The sequence below is a fragment of the Molothrus aeneus genome, chromosome 1 (genome assembly GCF_037042795.1).
Source record: "Molothrus aeneus isolate 106 chromosome 1, BPBGC_Maene_1.0, whole genome shotgun sequence".
Classification (NCBI taxonomy): domain Eukaryota; kingdom Metazoa; phylum Chordata; class Aves; order Passeriformes; family Icteridae; genus Molothrus; species Molothrus aeneus.
Genome location: NC_089646.1, coordinates 20,717,484 through 20,738,612, shown reverse-complemented (window position 1 = coordinate 20,738,612; position 21,129 = coordinate 20,717,484). Strand labels below are relative to the sequence as shown.

Here is a 21,129-nt window from a genome sequence, read left to right as displayed (position 1 = left end):
TGCCCTAAAGGCACCTTTTCAGAAAGATCATTTAATTCCAGGCAGGTGCTTCAGCTTGTGAAACCCAGCTAGGAGGCAAGGTTTTGCCTTTCCCGCACTGATTCACGAGCAAGATTTGAGTTCTGTTCAGAGCAGATAGTGCCATCACTGTCGGTAGAATAAACAAACAAACAAATCTGCTGAAGTTCATTTATTGGGCTTCAGAGAATGCCTCTTCGGGTCCTTAAACCCCCTCGTCCCCTCCTCGGCAGCCGCGCCCCGCTCCCGCTGGCGCCCGGGGGAGGCGTGATGGGCACGGGGGCGCAGCCCAGATCCCGGGATGCCAGAAGTAGGTCTCTGCTCCTTCTGCAGCCCGCGCTCTGAGCAGCAACCCGGGCTTTCGAGCAGGGGCTTTTTCTTTGAGACTTGAGTTTCTTCCCCTTATCTTTCTGCTTTCCTTACCCCAGAAGAAAAGGAGAGGGATATCCTCCTCCCTCCGAGCGGGGCTGGCTAATTTTCCTGGAAGACAAACCACTGACCCAGATGCAACGCTGTCAGAGTCGCAAAGGGGATAAAAGAAAAAAAAAACAAACAAAACAAAAAACAACAAACGCCGCACACAACGGCAGCAACGATAGAAGCAGCGCCTCTCTCAGCTATCGCCGCTTTATCACCTGCACATGCTTGGAAGAAGGCTCTTTCCTCCGCTAAGGGAAAAAAATCAGCTTAGGAAAGCAAAGTTTGAACAGCGAATTCCTGTTATTTCAAAACGCCCCATGTGACAGGATATTTCCTTATCATTTGGAGCCCAGAGTTTTCCCCTGATCCAGCGGCCCTCCACAGGCGCGGCGGAGCTGCCCGCGGGACGCCCTCTGCTCCCAGCCCGGGGCTCGGCCATGGCTCCGTCCCCGCTCCTGCTGCTGCTCCTCGGACTGCTCCCCCGGGCTGCTCCGCTGCTCGGTAAGTGCCCGCAGGGGCTGTGCGGGCGAGGCCAGCCCAAAAACCAGGGATCACACAGAGCCGAACCTGCTCTGGGGCTGGCGGGGGGCGTGCGGAGGAGCCGCGGGTGCAGGTGAAGCTCACGACCATTTAAAGCCTCTCTGCGGCTGATGGAGGCGGCCTCCCCTCGGCACCCCTTCCTCGCCCGCACCCAGAGGTGCCCGGCAGGGCGGCCTTTTGGGTGCCCGTGGCGCTGGGGACGCCGAACAGGGCTGTCACCGGCGCTGCCTCAGTTTCCCCCACCGCTCCAATGAGCCCCTGATTGATTTGACAGCATCACCAGCTTTCCCTCACAGACCTGCTCGTGGCAGAGGTTTGCAGAGGTGCCTGGTACTGGCGGATCTGCCTGTCCTCCAGCCCTCTTGGACAGGCCCCGTTTTTGACAGATGGCTTTCATGGGGGAACGTTAGGATAGCTGAGATGCTAGGATGGATAGAGGTGTGAGAACAGGGGGAAGTTGTGTTGGAAGGTGATACCTGGAGTTTGTACCCACTTACTCTGAGATTTGCCATGATTTCCAGCTCACAGCTACGTTTCAGTGAAAGTTTTGCACTTGCACTTTCTGAAAACCTTTCAGCATCCTTTGCTCTCTGGGTTGAGATCTAGCAATGTAAATCTTTGTAGCACTGCCTTGTAACCTTTCTTTGTGTAACCACCAGCAATCAGTTTTGGCCATCTGGCAGGCAAGAGCCTGTGTAGGGAAGACAGTCACCCTACCTGCATCTGCCTCCTTGCTCTTTCCTCTTTTCTTCTGTCTTTGGGTCTGTTTTTCTGGTGCTCTCCATTAGTGTTTTACACTGGTAGCACTTCACTGGCTGCTCAAATTAATGCCTTATTTACGCTCACATAATCTGTGATGGCTTGGAAATGCTGCAGAGTGTGAAATCAGTTTGGCGTTCTGGAAATCTCTACCATGGAAATGATACTGTCTGATGAGATTCTGCAGTACTTGGCACAATTCTTAACTACAACTTGGGGCCAGAGATAGATAGGCAAATAGTCACAGTGGGGTGAGTAAAGAAAAATTAAAGTCTGTGAGAAAAATTCTTTGGGATCTACTTGGGACATTTGAGGGAAAAGATGCTAGATCTCCTTGGATGGCTGCTTGTGCACTGGTAGTGGTGAAGTTGTTTCCTAAGCCTGGCAGGTTCTTATGCATTTTAAAGACCTTCCTTCCAGGAGTAAGTTTCAAAATACGACTCACTGTTAGAAATAGGTTTAATTCAAAGTACTAACATTGTGGTACTCATGAGCACACTGTGGTGGACCCTAAAGTGTTCCACCCACTGTTCATCTGTGGTGAAGAACGGCACCTGTCACAGAGCTCTATAACAAATGTTGCTGCAGAACAGTAAAACACAGCCAATGGTGCTATGTGTGATTCTGCTCAGCCCATTTCCCAGATACAGCTCATCATGTTGGCAAGAGTTGTGTCAAGTGTTTACAGAGAGGACTTGGCAGGGCAGAGGAAGTGCTGCACAAATACCTGGTTTGTTTCTTCTAGACAATCTAATTATTCACCCAGATACTATTATATGGGAATCCCCCTTGGTGAGCAGGATGGCAGAATAAACAGAAATAAAGCTGCAAACTTGAGCAATACAGCACTAAGTTACAAGTCTGCTCGATGGCCATGGATTAGAGAGGAGCAACACTGGGGGAAAGGAAATCCTGCAATTACAGCCTCAGTCACAGTTGCTCCAGCATCCTGCTCCCTCTTGTTCTATTCTCCTGTTTTGGTGTCAGCTTATTTTCGATGCCTCCTTGGCTGAGCTGGCCTTTTAGCTGCTTGCATATGCACTACTGCCTGCATTGGGAATATGCCCTTGTATAAGCAGGTGGGTTGGGTTCTAATCTTCTAATCTTCTAATCCCTTGTAAAGGCACCGTTGGAATAGTAGAGAGCCTCAGTTTTGTGCCCCTCTCCATCCCCACTGGCCAGTCTGCTTTGTTCAGCTTTTTAACTTCATTTTTGAAGCCAAAACTCATGCTTGGATACAGTGATCCAGGCTTTTGACTTAGGGATACTTTTTCATGTGAAATAGCATCTTCTCTTTAACATCACAAGAACCAGAAAATAAGGACTGTTATTTTAGGCCACAGATACAATTTTAGCAGTTTGAAAAATCAGGTAGCGTTATCTACACATGTGAAATTATTTGACATCTCTTTTATCCAGAAACTTTGAACAGGATTTCAGGGAAAGGAGAGTTGCAAGCACTGCATATATCAGTTTACAATAACATTGTGCTAAGTGCTAGCAGAAAAGCAGAATAAAAAGAAGTTGTCACCAGGAGTGATAATTACACATTTCCTTGTATTGTCTATGAGTAAAACAGATTGGCAAAAGACAACAATTTCTGCCTCCAGTGCTCATCAGTTTTACATTACTTCCCAGTGAGTTGGAAGCCAAAGGACAAGAGAAGGAAGCTGAACTATAGATGAGATACGTTTAGGTCAGCTCTTTCTCTGAGAGAGAGGTTATTTGTTCCCAGATTGTTCTTCTGCAGAATGATCATTTCCACATTAGAGCCTCAGCAGAGAAAGGAAGACTTTTGTGGTTAACCTGTTTTCCCCTTAACTATTTCTCCATTATAGAATTTGATAAGTTTGGTAATCATACACTAAAATAAATAGTGTTTTAATCAGTTTCCATCCCATATAAATTAATATTTCTCCTTCCTATCTCATAGCCAGGTAAAATACAGCTTTAAAATGTTGTACATCCTGTTACCTTCCATGAAAGAGCATGATAAAGTTACTGTGCCAAAAGGTATCTCAGGTGAATCAGAGAGGAGAAATTTTCAGTCTTTCAGCAAGACTGGCTCAGAAATGTTACACTCATAGCACATGCATGTGCAAAAGATGCTAAAACTTTTCAAGTGGCTACAGGTTTGAAACCAACCTTGAATACGTGAAAATGCATGCTGTGAAGCACTGTTTACTGAGGGAGAAATAACCTGGGAAGCTATGAAGAGCTTTGTATATTTTCATAAGTCATGAAGAGGCATAACTGGTGATGGCAAATCCCACTGCTGTTGGTATTTCAGTCATAATGGAGAGATGCAAGAAAGAAGTCACTGATGACTGAATTGAAAAATAAATTTGTTCTATAAGAAGCTTGAGTATAAAGCTTAAAAACGTATCCTTCTCCTCAGTTAATAACTTAAAGATTTTAGCAGGGCTTTTGAGACCAGAGCTCCCCACTGTGAGGAAATGGTGCCTGAAGAACTTAGGGACTGTTGTCATCTCCCCACGCCTGGGAGCCAGTGCTGCTGGAGAGTTCAGTGTCAGGATCTGCTCTCTACAGTGTCCATGCTCCCTCATTTCAGTAATTCCCATGGGTGCAGCTTGGATTAACACCATGAGTGTGTTTTCTCGTTTCACTTTAACCCAAGCTTTAAACCTACAGGAGACACTAGGTCTACACCTCTGCTGCCTTGTGCTTTTGTGTGTAGATGCTTTCACTGCCACAAACCAGTTGAAATGTCCTCACATCTGAGCTAGTTGCACCATACAGCCACTTCAACAGGTGAAAGTGTAGTCCACACCTTCTTTTGCTGAACAGATAATGAGATTTGCACATCAAGAGGAGTGTCCAGATTCATATTTCATTTAGATAGCAGGTAAGATTATTTCAAACCAAATCATTCCAGTGTTTGTTTTTTTTACAGATACTAACATCTTCTTAATATATAATGAAGATCACAAGCGCTGTGTACTGGCTCAAAGTTCTAATTCAGTGACTACTGCCCCTTGTGTTCAAGAAAATGAGGCACAAAAATTCAGGTGGGTCTCAGATCACCAGCTTATGAGCATAGCATTCAAATTGTGCTTGGGAGTGCCTTCGAAGAAAGACTGGGTTCCCATCACTCTGTACCCTTGTGACAAGGCTAGTGAACTTCAGCGATGGGAATGCAGAAATGAGACTCTCTTTGCAATCCAAGGGGAAGATTTGTTTTTCAACTATGGAAACAAGAAGGAAAGGAATATTATGCTGTACAAGGGATCTGGTTTATGGAGTAGGTGGAAAGTCTACGGAACCACAGACGATCTGTGTTCTCGAGGCTATGAAGGTAAAGTTCTGTAAATTAATTTCTGTATTTCAAAACTCGTTTTTATGTGCAGATAATTAAAACATTTTATATGTGTAGAAGAATTTTCTTAATCTTATTAATGATCAGTGAGTGTGAATTCAGGTGAAATAACCAATACTTGAGTGGGTGTGCCTTTCGTTTTTTGAGTACTTCAGTTTGGTTTTTTATAAATTAGTCAAAGTGCTGATAGATGATTAACCATGCATGGTAGTGATTCCTGTGGAGAGAACAAAAAATTCTATGGTTATTCAAAACATGTGTATAACTATTACACAGGAGTTGATGATAACTTTTACTATTTATTACATGTGTACAGAAAGACATAGTGTAAGTGTTTAGTCTGTTGATATATTTTTTTTCCTTAGGATGTAAATATTAACTGGCAGTAAGATATTATTTCACTCTTGATATGTTAATTTCCAGTGTATTGCAGATTTCTTCCTAGGTGTTTAAAGGGAGTCTCAGAGTTGGTGCTAAAATGTTAGACAAAGAAATGAGATATTTTAAATAGTTAAATTTGAAAAAGTTATGTATAATGCATCTCTCTATATATATATTCATCTCCATATATATATTCATGATAAGTATCTGGAAATATATTTGACTTCCCATTTAGTATTTTTTGATAAACAGAAATGGTCACAGAAGGAGGTATGGATGCAGTTTCTGTGGTTTACACTATGACTGATTACAGTACTAGTCCTTGGCCAGAAGCCAGAATAGAAGAACCCTAGCAAAGCAAATTATGTGAAAGAAGGCAGGGGGGAGATGTAATAATGTCCTGCTTTTCCTTCCTCCTCTGTTTTCTAGCAGCTCTGTGAGACAGTGACCCTGATATATCACCTCTCCAAAAATCCTTGTCAGGTCCAGTTCCCCTGTATGTCCTTCCATCAATGAATGTACATTATGTGCACACAGAGAAAGCTGCTTTAGTTACTCTCATAAGTTCCATTGAGTCAGGTTTCTGATAAAACAAAAAGTGTTTTTACATGCAAATATAAAATTTATTTGGGCATAATATATTGGAGTCACTCTATGGCATATATCTTTCAAGTTTACATGGACATGCTCTTCCATGTCCAAAATGATCAGCAGTTGGCTGGGTTACTGACAGAACATTCAACAGTCTTTTGCACTTTAAAAAATGGCATGAGTGTGTGTGTTTTGTACTTTTGATTGTTATGCATGGGAAATTTAGCATGGGACTGTACTTGTCTTAGCTCAGTTGTGGTCTGTTGTCTCCCTTAGCAATAAAAATTTGTCTCACTATGAACAAGGGTATCAGCTTTGCCCTGGAGTAAAATGAGCAATGTTCCAGTTCTAGTACAGCTGCATACTAAGCTAGCAAGCTCTCCTTGCTATAATATTTTTAATAGGATCATAAAGACAAACTCCTATATATCTCATGCTTATTAATTTTTATGCATTTTTGAATTGTTGTGTCTCCTTAGATACCTACACAGTGAAAGGAAATGACAATGGAGCCCCTTGCGTGTTTCCTTTTAAGTTTGGTGGTAAATGGTATGCTGACTGCACAGATGCTGGCAGATCAGATGGCTGGTTTTGGTGTGGAACCACCTCAGACTATGATGTTGACAGGAAGTATGGATTTTGCCCAATGAAATGTAAGATTTTTACATTCACAGTTCTGCTGTGCTCTTACTCAGCTGCCTGGAAATATGTCCATAACGTGTGCTTTATAGTTTGAAATGTCTCTGTTTTGCCTGCTTTCCTTTTAAAAGCAACATAAATATCCAAACATAGGACCCAGCATAAAAAACATTGCCCAATTATTTTTGGGTGAGAGTATTTTAATCGTATTCTGGAATCTCTCTGTACACCATTTACTTAAATAGAAAGTAAATTAGATGCTTACATTAGAATAAGTAGTATATATAAAAGGTCAAAAAGTAGAAATCTATGAAGTGGAACTGAAAGCTGGAATACAGTTTAATTGAAAATTAAAATTACTTTGCAGAACGAGTTGCCTTTTAGACATGAAGGAACTTTCCTGAACTCTTTAGTACATCCCAGTGTTTCCCAAATCTGTGTACTGTATTTTAGTTCTGTCTTTTAACTCAATTTGAAGTATTTTTATTCTAAATTCCTTAGTTTGCATATACTTGGTGTTTAAATTGCAGTATTATCAAAATGCAGAACTTTATGTAGAAATGTTGATCTTACTTTAAGTAAATGGGAGTAATTTATGCCTGCATGTATTTGAATTCTTTTAAATTTTAATGAATTTTCTCTGGACCTCTGTAAAATATGTAGTAAACATTTTGTCTGCAAGCTGCTTCTTCTGTCATGCTGAGAAGGGTAGCACTTTCCCCTCCTTTCTTCTTTATTATTGTGTTTTGCTGTAAAGCTCCAGCTGACTGCAAGCAGAGATAAGGAGAAAAATATGCCTTTCCTTTGATGTGAAGAAAACTGTTTGGGTTGATCTTAACTGGTTTGATGACAAAATACTGGTGTCCTTTCCTGATTTCCATGAATGTTGCATTCAGTATTTCAGAAAATAAAAACTGCACTTTTTTTTTTTTTTTCTTCTATGCCAGTATCATTTTCAGGACAATAAAAACATGCTGGGAATAGCAATCCCATTAATAAAGCACATGCAAAGCTGACTTAAGAATACTCCCTGCTTAATATTATTTGAGTCCAACAAATAGGAGGCATCATTAAAATTTTGTTTAATTCTTTGGCATAATTCAAGGAAATCCATTCAGATGGCAGTGATTGTTTTTGGAAAAAGCTGTTTTATGCTGACTGCCTGCATGTTTCCTTCCTGATTCTTCAGTACTAGCTATAAAATATTCAGGTTTGGGTCATATATTTTAGTGAGAGACAGCCCATAGCAGTAGAAGTTTTAGTCATCCCTATGAAAGAGAAATGAGTGAGATGTGAGAGTGTGATAAGTTAATAAACTTCAGCAACACCTTTGAAAATAGGATGTTTAAATTTGTGTGTGTGTTAAAGTTTATTTACTAAGAATAAAGTGCTGTTTCCTAAACTGTCTTCTTAAACAGACCAAGGGTGCAAACATGAAAAGATGTGATGCAAACTCTTGCAGCTGCTCATACTGGGGCCAGGGCCTTCAGTGAAATGTCTGTGGCTGACCCAGTCACTTCTCATTGTGACCAAAACCACCTCAGATGTTCTCCAAAATGAAGAGGGCATGAGGCTGCACCTGTGAGAGTTACTAAAATCAATAGAGGTGGAGAAATTTTATCAGTGGAGGTGACATAATTGTGATTATGACCCTTTATTTGGTGATTTAGAAAGAGATGCTGAGACAGTAACAGCAGAAGTTTAACCCCAAGTAAAAGAACTGAGCAGGAACAGAGCAAACAATTTTTAGCAGCCTAGGAAATGCTGCTTCTTTATAGGTTACACCATGTCATTTTCAACTGTATACTGCTCTTGAAAGAAGGTCTTGGAAGAAAACAAGTTGCACAGTGTAAGACCATCAGGAGAGTGACTCAACATGTACCTATAGACCCATTCCAGTGGGAAAAAGTCCATTGAGGCCTCTCTTGACAGATGAAGGAAAAAACCCTTCTGAAGGGGTTTTTATGCATTAAGCAATGCATAAAAATGCAGGTGACTAGGACAGAAACAAAACCTGCAGAAAATAAATGCATGCTGAATTAATCTGTGTAGGGATAGAGTTCAGATTCTTATTAATTTTCTACTTATGTCCTGAGGAGAGGTGTGATTTAACATTAATTTAGCTTAGGTGCTAAAATATATTATTCCAGGAAAGCATTTCATCTTTTTGTTTCTCTGGGGAACTAAGCTTTAAACAATAGCATATAGGCTTTAAACAATAGCAGATTTTCCAAAATCCTGCTCTGCAATCCTGAATTTGAACTCTTAAAACTCAGGCATCTTAAAAGCAAATTTTCCAAGACTTAGAAATGAGTTTGATTTTTATGAAAGGCCAAAATTCGACAAGAGAGCACCATATGGAAGTCAGCTATAAATTATGAGACAGGGGAACTGAGATGGAAGGTTGGATGAATGCCCAAGACTTGTTTACCACTTCTCTGTAATAATAACACAAGATTTATAAACCCCTTACTATCAAATCAGAGCCAGTTTTCTTTACTGAATTATAGATTTTACTATTTTTCCAATATTAATTTTATCCCAGGCTTGTGCACAGGGATTTATGGTCTTTTAGAATAGCAAAAAAGTTTTGATTCTGATAGTTATAAAATATTTTGGACAGAAGTTGATTTGCAGATAATGATAATCACATGAAAGTTATCATTTTTACTGAAATGTCATTATTACAGTAGGTTATATTTTATTTATTTTAAAAATAAAGATAATGTGAAAAGAATCACTTTATATTACCTATAGGCAATCATATTTAATACAGGAAAAAGTGGAACTGGTTAAGTAACCTCCTGGTATTTAACATGTATCATGCTTTGTTTTGAGTTTTGTTTATTGTCCCGTTTCCCTCTATTTGCAGACTGAAGTATTCTGAGCATAATGAATTTAGATAAGACCTCTTTCTCTCAGTTTTTCAGATTGCAGCTTGAGAAGCTGATAAAGGCTTCAGGAATTCAGGTTTTTTTCCTTGTTGGCAGACATGCACTGATCTCTGCTGTGTTCTGCTTTAGTCGTGCAACTTTATTCCCTTTATGTGATATTTAGCTCAGTGCTGGGACCTCACATAGGTTCCATTTTTGGCAGATCAAGAACACACTGTTTTCTGTTGCTTGTTTATGGAGAAACAATTGAGATGAGGCAGGAGAGACTGCAGCAGTGTAAAGAGTGTGGTACCTTCTGGGGCAGCTTCTACTGTTGGGTCCTTTTGGGTGATGCTTTCACTGGCATTGCCTGAAAGTGCCAATTCAGGTATTCAAGGAGTTCAGTCAGGCTATGAGGCAGAGGAGAAATTCATGCCATGTCAGACACATGCTTAAGGAATGAGGAATTGCAGGGGAATGTGAGATGGATACTGATGATGTCAGCTTTGCATTCAGCACTTGGGTCTGATTACCACAATCACAGTAAGAAAATCCATAGCCACTTTACATAGTGACCCAAACTAGTAAAAAATTTAGTGTTTATCTCAGAAAATAAGGTCAGATTTATATACACCTTAGCTAGCATCAGCCTGAAAGTTTTTAGTCTTTTTCTCCACATTCACAAATCAACTCTTTTAGCATGTTTTTATCCACTTAAACAGCAGATTCTTTTGTACCAGAGAAAACAGTGACCTTGTTTCATACCCTGGATCTACTATTACATTAGAGAACCTCAGGATTCCTTTCAAACCATTTGTCTATAGCAGTGTTCGGGCATTTTTTGTCTTTTGCTATGCAATTTTTTTGATATGTTTTATCTGGTTCTGTCTTTATGATGAGTTACAGCATTTTTGTTTCTCCCTGTAGTTACTAGTAATGATTTGTGGAACACAGACCCTTTAACAAATGTCCAGTACCAGATAAACTCTGAGACAGCTCTGAAGTGGCATCAGGCAAGAAAAAGCTGTCAGCAGCAGAAGGCAGAGCTATTAAGCATCACAGAGTTACATGAACAAACATACCTTACAGGTAGGTTAATATTATCCATAATTTCCTTAAAAAAGTGTATTATTGCAACAGTGACACTAATATGGCATGTTCCATCTTGAAGATTATATTTTTTCAATTCTGGTAATTAGTAAATTGAAATCGTTATATTGAATGATTCCTCTGGAAATATAGGACAGATAATATTTATTTTATCATGATTAAATATTGCCATAAACTAATAGTGACATAAAAATACTACAATTAAGTAACGTAGGCAATAAAGAATGAATGTTGGAAAGCAGAAAAATGCAAAGCAGTTTGTAAACTGAATATATAGATATCAAGATTACATCCTTTTTGCATTCTTCTTGTAGTGTGTATTAGTCAGCAGCTTTGCCTATTTCAGTAAAGCTATTACATCTTCAGTATATCCTAAAATATGAAAAGAGAAACAACTAATAAACAAAAGGACTTATTCTTTTTTTGTTTCAATCTCTTTCAATGGTTTTTGGAAGGAGTTTCCACACTTCTCCTATGAGAAAATTCTTAAATTTTTTGAATATATTTACATTCTACATTGAGAAAGTCCTCTTTATTACCTTCTCAGCCTGTGTACAAACATGAAATAGTTCACTGATTCATTTATTAAATAGATTAGAAAATATTTTGAATATGGTACATCAGTTGAAAGATAAAATATTCTATACCATAACCTATATGTTGCACTCTCTAAATTTGTAGAATAAGAGGATTAGAGAATGGTTTGGGTAGAAAGGTGAACATTTAAAGATCATCTAGTCCAACCTCTCTGCCATGGTATGGGACATGGATTTGACTGCGTTGCTCAAAGTCCCATCTAACCTTACCTTGAACATTTTCAATGATGAGGATCAACAATTTCTCAGAACAACCTGTTCCATCAACATTGTAAAAAATGCCTTCATTATATCCAATCTAAATCTGCCCTCTTTCATTTTTAAACTATTAACCCTTCACCTGTCACTACAAGCCCTAGTAAAAAGTCTTCCTCCAAATTTACTAAAAGTCCTTTGAATTTATTGAAAAGCCGTGACAAGGTCTCCCCAGAGCCTTCTCCTCTGCAGGCTAATCAACCCCAGCTCTCTCAGCCATTCTTCACAGGAGGGATGTTTCAGCCCTCTGATGAATCTTCCTGCCTCCTCTGGACTTGCTCCATGCCTTTCTTGTACTGGGGACCCCACAGCTGAACACAGCACTCCGAGTGGATCCCCCAGAGAAGGGTGAGGGTCAGAATCCTTTCCCTTGCCCTGCTGCCCATGCTGCTTTGGAGCCAGCCCAGGACAAGTTTGGCTTTCTGGGCTGTGAGTGCACATGGCCAGGTCATGTCCAGCTCTTCATCCATGAAGTCCTTCTCTGCTCACAATCCATTCATCCCCTAGTCCATGTTGATATTGTGAATTTCCATGACCCAGGGACAGGACCTGGTGCTTGGCCTTGTTGAATTTCATGTGGCTGCCACAGGCCCACTCCTCCAGCCTGTCAGAGGCCTCTGGTTGCCATTGCTTCCCTCCATGAGCCAAACACACCTCTCAGCTGGGTGTCATCTGCAAACTTGCTGAGGGGGCACCCAGTCCCACTGCTATGTGAGTGACGTAGATATTGATAATATTGGTCCCAATCCAGACCCTAGAGGGACTCCACCTGATACTGGTTTCCATTTGGATTCTAAGCCATTGACTGTAGCTCTTTAGAGGAGCCATCCAGCCAATTCCTTATCCATCTAGAAGTCCTTCAATCAAATTCATATTTCTCCACTTTAGAGGAATGAGAAATGTATTTTTTTAAGCTATGAACAATTTGTTCTGTCTAAACTTCCATTTTCAATTTAAAAATTTGGTCAAAACATGGGCTGTTTTTTAAATGACTGTGAGAAAATTGCTCTTGAAATTAGTGCTCAAGGGAGCAAACTGGTGCTGGCACAGAAGGTAGTTATTAGTTGATATGTTTTAATAGCAAACTGATAGATATGGCTGCTAAATGTATGTGAAGATCCGTTTTTCATTATATAACTGTCCTGGCAGTACTAGGATTTCCTGTCATGCTCAGTTCTCAGTTTCTCCTAACTACAAACTGTTTTTCCATAAGAAGTAATAGAGCATGTTAATGTGTTGATGCAAAACCAGGTCTGAAATTCCAATTCTTTCCAGTCAACTACCTCTCCTTTTAAGTTTGCCATGCTTCAAGTGCTGCCCATCATTGTGGTGTCATAGGCAGCTACAAACTGCAACATCTTGGAAGGATGCCATCAGTAGAAGCAGAAACAAATGATACATATTGCACAATGATTTTCTGTGAAATATGCAGAAACACACTTAAATTTAAAAAATCAGCCTGCATCCAGCTGCTCTTCCAAGCCTTATACTGAGGACAGAGATAGACAATTGATTATAGCAGACTATGTATAATGCTCAGCAGGGCCATACATAACCATGATATTTCTAAGTGCTTTTCAGAGCTAGAGGAATAAATTTGAGCTGGTTTTTTTTTTTTTTTGAAAGCTTAACATTGGCTAACTGACTTAACATTGGCTAAAGAACTGAAACCAGATTAGTCTGAAAAAGTGCTGTTGAAAAGGTGGTGTTTGCAATGATTGCATCTTAATGTATTTTGATAAATAAGAACAGGTTTTTACACTGTGAAACTCATACTTGTTAATTTTATGGAAGAGAAAATACACACTGGGAAACTATGTCTTTCATTTTAGAAAACTGATTTTTGGTTTTGTGATCTTTTCTGCAACTTTATCCATTTAATATTTTATAGTTCCAAAAAAAACCAAGTTTCATGTTTTTTATCAATGGTAGTAGAGTCATTTTGTTTTCTGTTGTAATAAAATTCTCCAAACCTAAATATGTCAAAACTCTAAAACTAAACTGACCAGTGTAGGATGACTTTTTTATCAGGTTTAGCATAACCACCTTAACTAGAATGTTAAAAATTGTTAAAACTTGTACTTGGAAAAAGAGAAGGCTTAACAAGAATTCAGAGTGTTTTCTCTTGCTGTGGACTTGCAATGTCTCTCTCTGTCTCTGTTACCCAGGTCTGACTCGCACACTGAGTTCAGCTCTCTGGTTTGGCCTCAACAGTTTGAATTTCAACAGTGGATGGCAATGGGTTGGTGGGGCTCCTTTTCGGTACTTAAACTGGGTTCCAGGTAAGGTTGTATGCTTTGCTACTCAGTTCAAAAGGCAAAAATTTGGTCATTGTGTAACAAGTATGCTTTCTAGCATTCTATTCTCCTGCAATTATTGAACTTGTTTTGATGCTGAAAGATTGTGATTGTGATTTGAACACTGTGAGTAATGGTCCTTATGCTAGGGATATGGCCCAGGCTTAATTTATTGTTCATAATGGAAATGGTAGGCTCAAAATCCATAGGAAAGTTTTAGGTAATTTGTTGACACTTCATTTGCTTATCTTCCTAATTTATTTTATTTTTGAATGTGGAAGAAATCAAGTGCTGTAGAAGTCTTCATTTGTGAGATTAGAGGGATCAGTGGTGGGGTTTTCTGTTTGTTTGTTTGTTTTCCCCTTTTCTTCAAATTCCTCTCCAATTTGTTTTTGTTCAATTTTTTTTTTTATTTGCTTCAAGAACAGCTTTTTGTTTTCATTTGGGATTAACCTACCCTCAAAAGTAACACATATCAAGCTGAACATTTGAGGTTAATCTACTTTGACAGAAGCCCAGCTACTCCACAGCTGTGGCTGCAGTGTTGAACTCTGGTGCCATCATTAGAAAGTTTCTGTGCCATCTGTGCACATGGTGAAGGGCTGCATCTCTGGTTGACTATTCAGAGTGCCACTATGAATAGTACCACTACGTAATAGTGGTTTTTTGCAGGACCCTTGCCTTGTTCCTTTGCACTGGCTGTTCAGGGAGCTTTTGGAGACTAATTTAAAGTAGGTGTCTGAAGTTCTGCAGTGTAAATGCTCTTTATCTTCACTGAGCATTTAATCATTATTAACTAAAAGTGCATGCTCTAGTGTATTACCCAGGGCTTTCCTTGGGTAGGTAAGGCCAAAAGCACGTTTTAGGTGGACAAACTTTGTGAGTAGGCAAGCTCTGAAGAGAGAATTGAACTACTTTATAAATAGCTCTCCAGTGGGGTGAGCACACAGGCAAACAGATGAACTGCAAGTTGCTGTGGAGGTATTTACAGGTCTGTAGTCTGAGTGCACCGATGAGAATCTGCATGTAAGGAGGACTGGGGGAAACAGTTGTGAGATGGAGCCAAAGCAGCAAGAGGAGCTGTTCATGGTTGTTAAAACTGCAAAAAACTCTCAGTTGCACTGTAAAGAATTAAATAGTTAAGAGGGGGTTTTATGTAACAGAAATGGACTCCATTTATCCTTGAATCCTTACAGTCCTTAATTTCATTCAAAGGTAATACTCTACTCTTATGTCCATATAACATATCTTATATTTGTGCTACCTCCTTCATGACTTTATGTTGGCTCTGCCTCTCTGTCTCATCCCCATTACACTGAATGCTGAAGAACTAGCTGCTTTTTTACTAACACATTTTAAAAGAATTTGTGGAAACTTCCTATTTTTCCACCACACTAGCCCTAAAGTAATAGAAAAAAAATCGAACTGTTATCAGTGTTTAAACAAAGCTAATTTTGCTTAGAGATTTTGTGGAACTAGCTGCCAATAGCTGTACTTCTTTGTGCAATAAAACAATTAAAATTGTATTTTTGAAGTAAGCATATTTATTTCTCCTATGGGAAGAAGATAGAGCATGACTGCAAATATAAGACTGTATTTAATCTAAAGTAATGAAATCATAATGATATAAGAAAATTTCAGTGAACAATCTTGAACTCTAAAAATATTGTTCTGTTGTGTTTATTCTGTGTAGCACCAATGCTTGTTATGCAGCAGAGTGGTGGATGGTCAGAAATTAAAGAAAAAACATGCTAATTTTAATAACAGTATGTCAGATCTTGAAAAGTTCACCTGGTTTATTGCTGAAATTTATTCTGTTCTACAGCTTCTACTTTTCTTCTAGGTGTTTTTGTTAGTATTAATGCTAACCAACTATAACAAAAATATATCAATATCCTGATATTGTCATGTTGTTTAGACAAATGAAGTTCACATCTGCAAAATTATTACTTATTATTTTTCTTATACTGAGTACAGAATTTGACTAGCTTATGGAACAGTTTTTTTTTTACCTGAAGACTGTCTTCTGGAACTTAGACATTCTCTATTTAGAAAAGGAAAAATCCCAAAGAAAATAAACACATACACTGTAACACCTTCTACCGGGACTTTGAACATCTAAGGGGCTGTTAAATTATGAATTTGCAACTTATGACTGCTGTGGAAAAATTTTCTCTTAAGGGAATGAACTTCCCCCTTCAGGTTAAAGGACTGTCATGTACCACAGTTGTCTATGTGTTAATGCAATTTATGGTTGAATTATGGACCAGAAGGGAATGTGAGAGTTGGGAGGATAACCATGTTGTGCTTATACTCTGTTGTTGATGAGAATTGTGTGGTATTTTTTTGTTTTGTTTTTTTTCTTTTTTTAAGGCCATCCTTCTCCAGAACCTGGAAAAATCTGTGGTGCATTGAATCCTGGCAAAGGTGCTAAGTGGGAGAACTGGGAATGTGATAAGAAACTTGGCTATATTTGTAAACGAGGAAATGCTACTTTAGAATCTTTCATTATTCCTAGAGGTAGGTTTGGTAAACCCTCAACAAATTCTTTGTGACCAATGTTTTCTATCTGTAACTGGAATAGATGTTATTGCATGTGGTAAAACCAAGCAAAGGACTCTGTAGACTGTGGTTTGACCAAAATTCCCTCTAAAAGTAAACAGTGTGTACTTTCTTTTTGCTCTGGTCTCCCTATTTCCTGTGTAATAATCTTCAGTCATCTTGAGAACTCCACAATTTTGCAATTTAGAACTCTTTTCCAAAACCAAGCAGAACTGTCTGATTCTGACTATAAAATAATAAAAAATGAATTTAATGTTTTTAAAATGATGCATTTGTCTCAAAACCCATGTACACAATGAAACTAATCCACTTCCTGTAATTTTTACTACTTATGAGTTGGTGCAAGTCAGTAGTGGAATAGAACAATGTTTTTAAATTCTTTTGAATTAGATATTTTTAATGTACCTACATGTCTTATAGAGATCTTTATATAGAAATATAAAAATATTCATTTGTATACATATAAAAGCATATACAATCCTTTAAGAAATTATTTAAAATATATATTTATATACACTTTTTCAGAAGAAATGTAACTCTGAATCTTGCCTCACGTACTTAAGAAAGACAGAAGAGTGATAGGATTTATTTTTACCTCTTTCCTTGTTATCTCTCAGTGTACTAGAAACACCTTGTAACTTACTCCTTTGTTTCATCACTCCTTTCTGTTCTTTCCAAGTTCCTTTCTTTTTCAGGTCATACCTGTATGTCTTAAATCCACTGATATTATTTTGTATAGGCTTTGGAAGCAGAAGGTTAAACTGGAATTAGATTTCCAGTTAATTGATTAATATGCATCACTACTTGCAAAGCAGATGGTTTGGAAAATCAATGTTTGATGTTTGGCTTAAAGAACAGTTAATGTTTTTTAATATTTTTTTTGCTTTTGCCAATATAGAATCAGTCCCGTTAAAAACACTTAGGACAGAGAATTCTGCCTCATTTTTTTTTTGCTTTGTTGCAGAGAGAAAAAAACACAAGAATTAGCTGGTGTCTTGCTAATTAGATATTGAAATACATAATAATTAATTAATTAATTAAATCGATGATTTGGTATTGAAATCAAGTACATTCATTGCTTTAGCTGAGAAAGACTTCAATGCATGTTAAAATTGTTTCCTAATTTAAGATGTAAAGTTTCATTAGTATTTGTATACAGGTGATACCCAAATAGTTTCATTTATAGAAGTTATTTTAGGTTGTTTGGCTGGCTACTGCTCAGCTTTTCAGGTTTCATACATCAGTTCTGAAAAACTGATGCCTATAAATATAATGTCACTTTAAGACTGGCTGTTATATTATTTCTATTTAAATTCAGGGGTTTTTTTTGGAGAAAGATGTGTGTCTAATGGTCATTACTCTCTTTTGCATTCCGCTTTCGTTCCTAACCCCCACCTCCACCCTCCAATTTACCAGGAATTTGAAGGAAGAGAAAAAAGTTTTCAATTAAACAGAAATTGCTGAGTAAACACTGTGACAGATAAACCAGAGATTGGCAGTAGTTCAATTAATAAAATATTTTCCAAAATGTCCCATGGGGGGAAGTAATAAAAGGAGTAAGTATGGAATCATGCAAGGTGTTAGATGCCCTCATCTTCTAAAGGTGTAAAGGAAAACTCATGGCAGATTATGTTTTCCTGAGTTAAGCAATAAATTAATTGCAAATTCATACATGCACTTAGTTGTTCACCTGACATTAAATACAAAGAAAAGCCTTTGAAATTTTAACCCTGGAAGTTATAATTATGTCTAACAGCGCAGCATGTGAGACAGAGGAACGTTTTACAGCAGAATGAAATCACGCTTGTGTTCAAAACAAAGTCGGGAAAAATCTTTACAGAATATTTATTTTCATTACAGGTGGATTTTCATAAAACAAACACCTGCAGGATTGTTTTGTTTTTGTTTTTTGCTTCTCGTAACAAAATATTTTTCCAGCAGGGGGCCACATCACGTTGTACATCAAAGTATCTTTGGGCTAGAGAGCGTTTGTTCTGTAACCCAGCAAAGTATATTAATAGAAATGTATTAATTTCAAATTCAAAATGCTGAAAGGAAAGGCTGTCTATTTATCAATCACTCCACAAAGTGACTGCCAACGTAGATTTCATCCCAAACCAACAAAGTGTGGTGATCCTAAAGCACTGTTTACAACTGTTTCTTTAAATATTTGTTTAGAAGAACTAAATGCTCTTACTGTTATTGCTGAGATGCTGTGCATCTCTGTCTTATCAGACCACATAGGATGGGTTTAAGAGAGAAATTTGAATTTCAGAATCATAAGACTGACTTCAGCTAGTGCTTTCACCTTTTTAGCCACACAAGTGAAACACTGTGAGAGTTCTCAGACTTCAGAAACTCAAGCTTACAAGAAAGTCAGCTTCACAACTGTACCTGCTCTATATTTGAGGAATAACTATCCTACAGCTGCAGGCCAATACATTTATCAGCTTGACATTTAGAATAATATTGTTCGAATGTTAATGTAATATTATCTTTTACCTTTTATTCATGATAATTTGTATTGCTTCTTTTGTTTAAGTGAAATGATGCCCAGGGAGTAGTACTTGTTTCCATTAGGATGGAAAAGTGAACTGGATGGCTTTGAGTTGTCTAGTAGTCTCTTTAAAAGCAGAATGGGGAAGTACAGAGTTAATTTTTGCTGAGTAGCTGAAATGAAGAACTGAAGTTTCTTGTACTAAGAAATCCCCAGCAATGTAATTCAATAAGACTTACAACAAAGAAGCTAGACCATCAACATTTTTTTTTCTTTTTTGTTGCCTGCAGCAAGTTCTGTCTTGTTACTGGGTGTACAAGCAAAAGTTTTGCTGTCCTGCCATAGCTGCTTTAGTGTTAAGTGGGTAATATTGTCACAGTCTGCATCCAATTGAAAAAGAGATGCCCATGGACTCATTGAGACATAAATACCTTTGTGACTCTCTCTGTGGCTATGTCTGAACTGCTGATTTCTGTTCTATGCAGTGTTTGTAGTTTGCAGAAGGGTATGTTGAGTGTTCTCTGATTTATGGCAAAGCACTGCACAATGCACATGCTCAGAGCTGAGAGCAGGTATAAGATGGATTAGGCAGCTCTCTGAAGCATCAGACTAATTCCTACAACAGCATTTCTCACCTCCGTGTCGCTCGTTTCTCCCAGCTTCCCCACGTACATTCAGTTTGTTTTCCTGGGGTTCCCCCACCCTCTATTTCACTTTTTCCTCTCCTTTAGCAGACTTGAGAAGTCTCTGACCAAGCATTTCCCCTTGTCCTGGGGAAAAAAGTAGTTTTACTCGAACTTTGTGAGAACATGCTGGCACTTTTTAGTTGCAGGTCTGAAAGAGCAGGTACTGTTTATAATAGAAACATGAGTTTGTGTGTTATGACACTAAGTATCTACTAATAATCAGTATCATCAAATCGAAACAGGATATGTGCCTGCAACAAGGGCTTGATTGGTCATTAGTTTGGGTGCCTATTTAAACATTTCTACAGGATACAGCACACTGTTAAACACATTGTTCCTTCTTCTGATATATACAAGGTTTTTTTGCCAGCAGAATTTCTGAAAACCTACTGTCCTTGTTCTACTCTATATATTGGTGTTTGCTAAACCCATCTGCTGATTATAAATAAAGAGCTGCAAGAATCATAATTTGTTTCTACAACAGCAATACTCTGTTTGTTACATGTTCAGGTGGCACTCCTTCTGAGGTTGAATTGTTTGCTGAACAGTAATGTGTTTGTTGGCAATACCCTGGTGCTCCTCTACTGAGCTTCTGAAAGCAAGTTTTAAGCATATATTGTTTACTTTGACAACATAATTTTCTCAGTTAAGCTTCTGAAAAGGATTCCTAAATGCAGTAGTCTTATTTGGATTCTCTTAGGATTATGTATAATCAGTTATTTCTTTCAGTAGTCTAGCAGATGGGCTAATCCATAAAGTGCCTAAGTTTTTTTTAAAAATAATTACTCCCATAAATATGTATTGTAAAGTCAGGTAGTCAGGTTCTTAACATATAGCATGGTGGTTAAAGAGGGGTGCTGACATCAGTGTAGAAAAATGATAAAGCACTGTTCTGCAGACCTTACATTTTAGTATGCATATACCCATGCATATAAAAGACATGTTTTAATTGGCTTTTCTCAAGCTTCAAGCACTTGAGTAGTGTTCTTTAAGAACAGTGTGGAAGTTTCAATTATTCATGCAGATTTTTATCACTGTATATATTTTTCATCTTTGCTGTTCTTTGTGAAGAAAATATATGATTAAATTTTTTTGTTAAATATTTTCTGATCTAATGTTTAGTCTTTAATTGAGAACAGAATTCTGAAACTCTTCATGGGAATTTCTCTTTTCAGAGACTAATGTGCCCATTAGGTGTCCTCAACAATGGATGTCATATGCTGGTCACTGTTACATAATCCATAGGGACCCCAAAATATGGAAAGATGCCTTAACATCTTGCAGGAAAGAGGATGGAGATCTGGCAAGCATCCATAATGTTGAAGAATACAGCTTTGTTATTTCTCAACTTGGGTACCGTGAGTATTTTTTCACAATAACATGTATCTATATATACTAAGCAAAGAAAGTGTTTTGAACATGTTAATAAAATGAGGAGACTGTTTAGAAATACTAGTTGTCCTGATCACAGGGTGAAGAAGGAGTTGAATTTTAAATTTAAAAAATCAGAGGAAGAAAAAACAAAGAATAAGATATAATAATATTCTATAATTGTCCTGACCACAGAG

General features: G+C 38.1%; 1 protein-coding gene across 3 annotated transcripts in view; it reads left to right on the top strand.

Annotated features, from left to right (window-relative positions):
* Positions 1-875: 875 nt before the first annotated feature.
* Positions 876-21,129, top strand: part of LOC136564136 (macrophage mannose receptor 1-like) — a 53,087-nt gene continuing 32,833 nt past the window's right edge. For 2 of the 3 annotated variants that reach the window (XM_066562056.1, XM_066561971.1), the window contains exons 1-7: positions 876-939; positions 4,652-5,053; positions 6,526-6,699; positions 10,486-10,647; positions 13,688-13,801; positions 16,190-16,336; positions 20,737-20,919. In XM_066562056.1, coding sequence (XP_066418153.1) covers positions 876-939; positions 4,652-5,053; positions 6,526-6,699; positions 10,486-10,647; positions 13,688-13,801; positions 16,190-16,336; positions 20,737-20,919 — 1,246 coding nt within the window. Of the gene's footprint in view, positions 940-4,651; positions 5,054-6,525; positions 6,700-10,485; positions 10,648-13,687; positions 13,802-16,189; positions 16,337-20,736; positions 20,920-21,129 lie in introns of those variants that run through there. The other variant, XM_066562134.1, reaches the window with a different exon arrangement.